The 10,056-nt window shown below is 40.1% G+C and overlaps 1 protein-coding gene across 1 annotated transcript in view; it reads left to right on the top strand.

Annotated features, from left to right (window-relative positions):
• The first annotated feature begins 829 nt into the window (after positions 1 to 829).
• Positions 830 to 10,056, top strand: part of Mtnr1a (melatonin receptor 1A) — a 28,643-nt gene continuing 19,416 nt past the window's right edge. Inside the window, exon 1 of the mRNA XM_010619791.1 lies at positions 830 to 1,344. Within this exon, the coding sequence (XP_010618093.1) occupies positions 1,152 to 1,344 (193 nt within the window). The 5' untranslated portion in view covers positions 830 to 1,151. The remainder of the gene's footprint in view (positions 1,345 to 10,056) is intronic.

Raw genomic sequence — 10,056 nt, forward strand, 5'->3', positions numbered from 1 at the left:
TGGGGAACACATCTTCATTTTATTTTTCACCCCCTTCCTCACCCTCCCCTCCCCGCTCCTTCCTTCTCTTGGTCTTTTCATTTGCAAAAGCTCTATTTCCTTTTTTCTTGTTGTAGTTTTTGCTCAGTTATTTTTTTCCACCCCGCTTTCCCTCCCCTCCCTACAGCTCTTGCTCTACTTTCCATTTGAAAAGGACGTTTCTACTTCTTAGTGTCTATCTTTTATTTTGCTGTTTGTTTATATCTTGGGTTTCTCATAGAAGAGAAACCATGTGGTAGTTAATCTTCTGTGTTTGATTTGCCTCACTTAATATTATCAATGTGCTCTCGTTACTCTTTCAGAAGAATTTCAGTCATTTGGCATTTTTATTGGGTTGGCATAAAATAAATATATAGAGACCGTGAAAATTTCAAGCTTTCAATGGGAGAAACATGGTTATTTAAGTTTCCTTAAATAACGTTTCCTCCTGTATGCAAGTTTCCTTCCGTGATTCTCAGAACATTTCGAGGTTCTTTTCCCCCTCTGCACACAGCTGGTTAAGCCATTTTCTAGCAACTTTATCTATCAGTTCAGCAGTGTTTTAGTGATGACACTTCTATCATCTGCAAAGATTGAGTTTTACATGTTTCTTTTTTAATTTCACTTTATTATCAGAAGCACAAGTATTCCACAGGCGCAATATCGAACAACACTAAAAAGATTTCACTCCACTCGCGCCCCCATCTTAACTGCAAAGTTGACGAGTTAGATAATAATTTTTCCCCTTTTGCAGATAAGAAAGCCGGGCAAATAGTGGCTGAGTAGTTTGCTTTAGTCCGAGGTAGGGGTCCAGCCTGAGAGGCCGGCGGGTCCTGCGGGTGGGCCGTCGCCTCTCAGAGTCGCCTGCAGGCCGAGGCTTCTCCGGGGAGCCGCACGGGGGCGCTGTGGGCCCGCTGCGCTGGGTCCCCGGAGTCCAGGTTGCTTGCGGTGGACACCAGGTGTCACCAGGCTGTGGCAGCCTAGTGTAGAGTGTCACCTAGTGTGGCCGCGGGGAGGGGATGGAGCGGGCAAAATGAGCACGGAGGAGCGGTAGGGATGGGGAGGAGGCGCAGGAGGGCTGGGGGGCGCCATAAAAGTGGCCGATGGCCGCGCAGCCCTGAGCGCCCGGGACCATGGAGGGCAACAGCAACGCGCTGTTCAACGCCTCGCAGCCGGCGCCGGACGGAGGGGAGGGCGAGCGGCCGCGACCCTCGTGGCTGGCATCCACGCTCGCCTGCATCCTCATCTTCACCACGGTGGTGGACATCGTGGGCAACCTGCTGGTCATCCTGTCCGTGTACCGGAACAAGAAGCTCAGGAACGCAGGTAGGCGCCCCGGGCCCAAGAGAAGTTCCGCAAAGTGCTTCTCTTAAAAAGCAGGCACTTCGGTCCTTTTTACTGAGTGCTGTCGGTTCACTTTTTCTGTACCCTGCCCATCTGAAATGCCTTTCCACAAAAACAGTATGAATTGTTAAGTCCGCAAGGAAAAAACAGGCAGAGTAGTTTCTCTACTTGAGCAGAAAGCTGTTACTCTCTCAGAGTTTCTTTCTTAGACGGAGAGGCATTTGGTCTAAGTTGAGAAAGTTCCTCAAGATGCCTCTACAGATGAAGGAACGCATGCACAGCTTGGTTTTACATATAAATTAGTTTTCCCAACTTTGCTAAAATATATAGGCTGGCATAAAGGCAGAGCACCTGTTGTAGTGAAGTTGTCAGCAGTAGTTTTCAGTTATTAGCATACAATTGAAAAAAAAAGTATATACTCCTGAAAGTGCTTTGGAAAGACTTTTGCACCTGCAAATCAACAAGTTTGCATTTTAAAGATAGTAAAAAATACATTTACATATATTGTACCTCTCAGGCTAATTTCGTGCTTGAGTCAAACTTGCTTGCTGTCCAGGCAGTGAATTGAAATAGGTTTGTCCTGACTAGGAGCTGAGACCGTTTCTCTCTAAGGCCCTGAATGTTCACTCTAACTTGTGTTCTTGGGGCTTGGTTTCCTCTTCCTGATTTGGAAACAAACTTTTGGGAGAAATGGAGACAAAACCATCTACTTAAATGTTTTCAAAAAGCGGTATTTTTGTTGTAACCAGATAGTTGATAAAAATTCCACTTTTGGTTAGATCTTTTGAGAGACTTCCCCCCATTTCTTTCTGTAATGTTTGAGGCAGTTAAGAATCAGTTAATAAGGATCTGGTTATATATATATTAAATTTGAGTAAACTGAATAAGCTCACTACATAGGTGATTGGCTTAAACTAGAGCAATTCTGCCATCAGGAAGGGGCTCATACTCTTAGAAATAAAAGCAACTTTCCAGAGGCCAGAATTATTCTGAGTGCTGTTTTAATGGATTGAATCTGTGGGTCAGCCCAGTGAAGATAGCTGGGGTGCATGTTGGTCTTGCAGAATGTGGGTGATGGGTTTAAATCACAGAGTTTATCTAGAACTCACCTCACCTTGTAGGCATCAGTACCTGGGCCACTTTGGAAATTTGAATCTTGCAGAGACTTTCACTTAAAAACAAGCTCACATGCCTGGAACAATTCTGCTTCACATGCTTTGTGATGAATGCTCCTTTCACCTTATTTTGTATTTTGTGTATTTGCTAAGCGGCTTTTTGAAAGGGTAATCTATAAAATACTACATTCCTGTAGTTGAATGAGAGACTCTTAGTGAACTTTAATATATAAAACTTTGGAACCTTCTTGTTTTCATAATTGTTACTTTTTACTCACATCCACCACTGCTTCAGTGCACATCTTCTAAGGCTTTCTGGAATAGATAAGTAATTTGACACAATAATAGATGCAGCCTATTCAAATATGAGTTTGCGCGTGTCTCTTAAAGGTTCTCACGATTGCTCAGTACTTACATTTCAGTTAATCCTCTTTCGGTAACTTTGCAGATGAAAAGGTGGGGAAAAGACAAGAATGCTAGGGAACCTCAAAAGTTGTGTAAAACTACTTTCTTTCGCAAATGTAGTAGGAGCGCAGCGTTATTTATGCCCCCTCCTCTCACAGATGGATATTGGCATTTGACTTCATAGGAAAAAAAACCACCTGAGGGACGGATGCTGGCCAATCAGAACAGACAAACTACAAGGGTCTAAGTGCTAACAGACAGTTTTCTCTGCTCATACTCACATTCTGATAGAATTGATGCTATCACATAACGTGTTCTGAGTGAATTCCATAGCATAGTGCAAAGATTCCTGCAGTGGAATATTGGGGTTACATTCTTACAGTTTACCTTCTTGTTTGAGAGATCAGTTGTTACCTAAACTTCATTTTCCACATTTGTCTAATGGAGATAATACCTAATCTCTTAGGTTCGCATAGCTGTTGCAATTACCCAGTGAGAAGATGCAAACTTTCAGCCATTATTTTTTTAAAAGTTCCCTAGAACGATTGTGTAGCCAAACAATTGCCACTGTGCCATGCCATCCTTGCTCTTGTTTCCTTCCTGTCTATGAAGAATATGGTAAGTTTCCACTCTGCATTACTCTCGGAGAGGCCACGCAAAATATGGGGAGAACATGGATGCTAGGCCTTAGAGATCTGGGTTCCAACCTTGGTTGCACCGGGGTTGTTTTAAGATGCTTATGCGCCCTCAGCATACCCACCAAAAATGTTTTTTAAATTGAAGCGTAACTTAAACACAGTAAAGTGCACAAAATTGAAGTACACACTGCTGTATTTTAACACACACATATGCACAGGTGACCGTCACTTTCCAGAAAGGACTTGCAAAAAAGGGTTTGGTAGGCAGTAGTGCTGTTTTTCATATCTTAACTAGAATTTACGCCCAAGTGTGTGCATTGAAAACCACCACCCTGCTCTTTTTGCTTTTAACGTCTGAAAGCAAATGGCTGCCTGTACTGGGCTTGGATGCCTGTGCCTCTGGCTGAAGCAGTTACCTTTGCTTCAGCTCCATTTCCAATCCTTCCATATCCGCATCAATTTATCCACACTTCTGTCTTTGTCCCACTGAGATACTTTGAACCTTGGCCATTCTGTGCACCCTACTCTTGCCTTTCCCTTCCTATCGCTTCCTGTTCCTTTTTCTTTCTTTTCTCTCCTTCCTGTTTTTTATTCCTTGAGCTCCATTATTCTTTAATCACCATAATTGGATTCTTACCACAGTAGAGATCACACTGCAAACTCTGCTTCCTAATTGTGTTTGTTCTGTGCCAGAGAAAGAAGGTCCTGAATGTTTATGAATACTATATTCTATAAATCTATAAATATTATATCTGTATATGAATTTCTTAGCTGGTTTTTTGCTATCATACAAAATTATCAGACCAATAATGTGGCTGAAATAATAATCACCTGGGACCCATGGGCCTTGGAATTCACCTCCCCCACTCTGCATTATGAGCTCCTCAGGATTCTGTAAAAATGGGGTCACACGTTGTAACGTGAGGACCAGGGGAGGCTTTTCTTACTGCCTCAGAACTATCATGGAAGAGATCAGGGGAAAGAGAGAGAATGAAGCCAAATTCCATGTCAGAGGTGAGGTAGAAACAAATATAGTGAAACCCTACACATCCAAGGTCTTTGCCTCCACGTATTTCACCAACTGAAGATGGAAGGTATTTAAAGCAATAGCATCTGTGCCGAAAGCGTATAGACTATTTTGGGTCACTGTTCCCTAACATTACAGTATAACAATGATTTACATAGCATTTATATTGTTTTTGGTTTTGTTTTTGAGGTGGGGTCTAACTATGCTGCCCAGGCTGGTTTGAACTCGTGGGCTCAAGCAGTCTTCCTGTCTCAGCCTCAGAGAAGCTTGTAGAGTGAATGGGTCCAGGGCCTGTGCTTCAGGGTTTCTTACTGAATGGATCTGTATTTCTAATCATTCCTCATCTTTCTGAGGCATTTTTCACATCAGGAAGCACATTGATGGAGTTTTACAAAATCTACAAGACATTTTTCTCAGTTTGATTGTCTTTTAATTTTCATGATTATTAACTGAACTGGAAATTTTAATGTTATGAAGTTGGTTAGCAGTGAGGAAGAGCATGCATACGATGTCATTTCTGTGTTTAATGATAACAGGCATCAGAGAAACAATGTCCTTAGGAATTGTGCCTCCTTGTTCTGGACAGTATGGTTCCCTTTTCACATAACTCTCTGAGCCAGAGAAAATGATCTTTTAACCACCCCTTATTTCCCTACTTTTACTTCCCAAGGAACGTTTATGAGTCTTTTTAAAACAAATTTGTTTTTATGTAGTTTTCCCTACTCAGAAAGACTGAAGTAACCAACCACACAGGATAATCAAGCCTCCATTGGTAGGATGCGTTTTGACTGAGAAACCATGAATTAGTGCTCTGGGGTAAGGTGTAGGTTCTCCTGAGGTTGGATAGGGTGGGCAGGGCACCCGCACCATGAGCTAATGGTTTGTGCAAGGGATCAAGCTCCTGACTGAGCTAACTTTCATGCCTTTGGTTGGACCACGGTGAGAGATTTGAACTGCAATGATCCCATCAAGCTGTCCTCACTGGAGAGGAACAGCCTGAATAGGTGGGCGTCCCAATCATTCAGCTTGCGGGGTTACCTGTGGAGGCCACAGCATGGGTTCAGAGGAGCCAGCTCATCACGCTTAGTAGTTGTTCAAAGGAGGAAGGAAGACGAGCTCTTCACCTGGTTATAAGCATTTCCAAAATAAAGAATCACACAATCTCCCATGCAAAATCAGTTCAGGATGGCTGTATTGGGGTCATAAAGGTGGCCTGTCACATGGTTTACTGGTAATTTGGAGAAGAGTACTCTGTGGAATCTTTTAAAACAAAACACTTGCTTTAGATAATTGCATGTGTCTCCTCCCCTACTACCCCACCCCCAAAAAAGACAAAAACACCGAAACATGCACTTTGGATATTACCTTAAAATCATTTTATTTTATTTTTTCAGGATTTTCCTCCTATAAAGACTAATTTTGCACCTTATATTTTTATCTCACTGTAAAGATATCAATGGACATCAGATAATGTATAAGGTACCTAGAATGGTACTAGTAATGGAAGTCTAAATTCAGAGATTGAACAATTTGAGCAGATATACAATATTCCCCATCTAGTGTTTTAACAACATAAGTCTAAACCTCTTGTATTAACATTTTAGCTTCCTTCTTATTTTTCTGGTCCATAACTGATTCTGCAAAAACTCTTGTCCATCTTTTGGTGAATGTTTGCACTAAAAATATGAATGTACTATTGCACCCAATTATTGTATGAATTAGGTTTTCAATCATATAATACTACTTTGTTTTTGTTACCAGGGATTGAACTCCGGACCTTGCCCTTGTGAGGCAGGCAGCAGAACCACTGAGCCAAATCCCTGGCCCTATAATGATACTTTTTGAAATGTATTTATAAATTTGTATTTGAAACATTTTTTCAAGCTTCTGAAAATTAAAGCTGGAAACCAGTAGATTTGTACTTTCTGTCACACTTTTCACAGACAGCTTTTGGACAGATTTCCATCATTTGTGAAGTAGAAAAAGAACATATCTTATTTAAAATGTTTAATATTTTTTGTACTTATGTAGATAAAACAATTTGTAGTTTTCAAAGCACTTTTCCATAATTTGTTTTATTTATACAGCAACCTCCTAGGGGAAATGGGAAAAATGAAAGCCACAGTTGGTAGATAATGATTGATATTTCTTATACCAGAACATATCCAACCATGTGCAATGAAAGGAGCATAGGAATTAAGGCCGGATGATCTATTGAGTCTTGCATCTTTATATATTTATTTGCAGTATGCTCAAAGTCCAGTTACTCAAATCTCTCTATGCCCCAGTTTCTTCAACTTCTCACTTCATAGGATAAACTGGAAAATGAAATTAGAGTCCACTCATCAATCTGCTTATTTATCCATTGTCCAACTGTCCATTCACCCATCCACCTACCTACTTACCCATACTGAATTTATAAAGTACTTCCTAAGAGCATTATAGTATTTCTATTATGCATTCTATATTTAGTTCAATTTAGCTTGATTTTATGTTTTAAATGTTCATCTTAAGGTTATTTTAAAAAATCAATTAGACAATATAAATTGGTAGAAATTGAGATCTAGGAAATTAAAGATCTAGAATCCAATGCTCGTTTGTGACATTATATAAATATTACACACATTCTCTACTATCTTGACTTTCCTTTTAATAATAAGCATTATCTCCCCACACCAGGCAGACCTGAGGTCCAGAGGCTGATTATTTTATTATTCATTCTATTAGTTACTTTCCTGTCACTGGGACAAACTTCTAACACCCACAACTTAAAGTGGGGAGTGGTTTCTTTGGCTCTCAGTTTCCAAAGGGTCCAGTCCAAAGCAGGCTGGCTCAAAGGAATAAACACATGGCAAAAGGGCATGGTACAGGAAAGCTGCTCATCTTGGCAGCCAGAAGTAAAGAGAGAAGGAGGTGCCAGGGATAAGAATATACCCTTCTAGGTCACATTTCCACTCACCCACTTCCAACCAGGCTCCACCTCCTCGCAGCACATTCAGCTACTGAACTCACTCATAGTTCAGTGAATAAATTCCTTCATTGATGAGTATGGCACCCTCACAACTACTAGCCAATTTCCTCTCCAGAGACTCCTTGTTCAGTCTGTGTATGCTCGCTATGCAACTTGTTTCCCCATTTAATCAATGTTACCTTGGCTACTGTACTTGTAATCTTATTGGTTGATTGTGGTTTTGTCCCACCTTATGCCCACCTTGTGATTTTCCATTGGATCTTATTGCTTGACTCTAGTTTTGTCCCATGTTGTACCTGTCTCACTTCATGGCTTTGCTCCATAAAAACCCCCTGAGAAACAGGGTCCCAGGCAACCCACTTTCTAGGTGTCCCCACCCATCCCCTTAGGTAGGAGTTGACTTTCCCTCAATAAATATTTCCTACTCTTAACCTCTGTTGTTCTGAATTAATTCTTCAATTTTAGAGAACACAAAAATGGTATTTTGGATATCTAGCAAGTTGAGAGTTATAATATTTCCCTTCTTTGAATTATTTACATTATTTGGATTACTTGGTGTCCTATGTCACGATGACAAATAAAACAGTGTGTGCATATTTGACTAGTTGAAATGTTGCAAATTTGTCACGCAACCAAATGGAACAATCCAGTGTGAGAACTAGGTCTGAAAATATAGTGAGGACCTTGAAAGGAGTGAAAACTATTGGACAGAACACCAGCTCTGCTATTCAATGTTGGAAATTGTAACAGATGAAATGCTGCAAGATGTTATGAAATACACAAAGGCTGAAACACAAGTAAAATATTCTGTATACACCAATAGCCATAATCAGAAGCGTAGTTATTATGACACCTCACTAGCTGAACTGAAAGATTTGTTGTACTTAACTGGGCTTTTTCATGGTAATTGAAGGAATGTAAACAATTTATGGAAAAGTGATGAGTATGGGCTTGAGGTTTGTAGAATAACAGTGAAACTGCAGAGATTTAGTTTCTTTCCAAATTGCCTGAGGTTTGATGACAAAACCACCCACCAAGAAAAAAAAAATAACTGATAATCTGCTGCTATGTGGTCATTGTTTGACAGATTTCTGAGTAATTGTCAAGCAGTTTAAGCACTATCTCAATACTATGAGGAACATCTCACAGTATTTCTTGGCTGCTTTAGCTTCAGGAAATACATGTCAAAAAACCTTCAAAATATGGCATGAAAATTTATGGTTTTGTATATGTGAAGACTTTTTTTTAATTTAATTTATTGGTACATTCTAGGTAGACAGTACAGTTACATTCATTACTGGGATCTTGTACCTCTACATGTCAGGTCTTGGTTCTCATTTTTTCCCCTTGTTCCCACCCTCCCTTAATTCCCTCCTCCCCTACCCACCTTCAAACACTTTAATTCCATTTTTACATTTTCTCATATTTGTTTCCTTTTCCCTTATTCCCCTTTCCCTATCCTTCTCACTGTCCCTACACCATTGGTCCTTTTCTTCCTATTTCACATTGCTAATTGCCCCATTAGGATCTTGAGTACTATTTTAGTTTTTTACACCAGAGAAACTATTCAGTATTTGCATATGTGTGACTTATTTATTTCACTTAGGAGTATATCCTCAAAATGTACCCATTTACCTATGAATGAATCTACTTTCTCATTCTTTATGGCTGAGTAGTATTCCATTTTATAGAAAAAACCACATCTTCTTTATCCAGTTTCCAATTGATGGGCAGATGGGCTGTTTCCAAGTTTTAACTATTACAAACTGCTGCTATGAACATGGGTGTGCATATATCACTGTGATGTGATTCTTTCAATTCTTTTGGAAAGATACCCAACAGAGGAATGGCTGGGTCAAATGGAACCTCTAATCCTAGTTCTTTGAGGTATCTCCATATTGACTTCCATAGTGGTGGCACCAGTCTGCACTCCCACCAGCAATGGAGAAGGGTTCCTTTCTCCCCCACAACTGCACCAACATTTGTTGTTGTGCGATTTCTTGATAGCAGCCATTCTTTGTGGGGTGAGGTGAAATCTCAGAGTTGTTTTCATCTGCATCTCTCGAATGACCAGTAATGTGGAGCATTTTTTCATATATTTCCTTGCTGCTTTTTTTTCTTTGAGAAATGTCTGTTCATTTCAGATGCCCATTTTAGAATTGGGTCTTTATATTTGGGGGCGCTGGTTGTTTTGAATTCTTTATATATTTTAGATAATAGTCCTTTGTCTGAGGAGCAGCTGGTAAAAAGTTTTTGTAGGTTATCTCTTGCTCTGTTGACAGTTTCTTTTGCAGTGCAGAAGCTTTTTAATAAGATGAGATCCCAGTTGTTGATTCTTTCTCCTAGTTCCCGTGCTACTGAGGATTTGTTCATAAAGTCTTTTCCTATGCCAGTGTCTTCCAGAGTTCTGCCTAACTTATCTTCCAGCAAGTTTAGTGTTTATTTTTTTATATTTAGGTCTTTAATCCACTTCGATTTCAATTTAGTGCATGGTGACAGATAAGGGTCTAGTTTTAATCTTTTGCAGGTTGAGATCCA

The sequence above is a fragment of the Fukomys damarensis genome, unplaced genomic scaffold (assembly GCF_012274545.1).
Source record: "Fukomys damarensis isolate Sample0158 unplaced genomic scaffold, DMR_v1.0_HiC HiC_scaffold_18, whole genome shotgun sequence".
In the NCBI taxonomy this organism is placed as follows: Eukaryota; Metazoa; Chordata; class Mammalia; order Rodentia; family Bathyergidae; genus Fukomys; species Fukomys damarensis.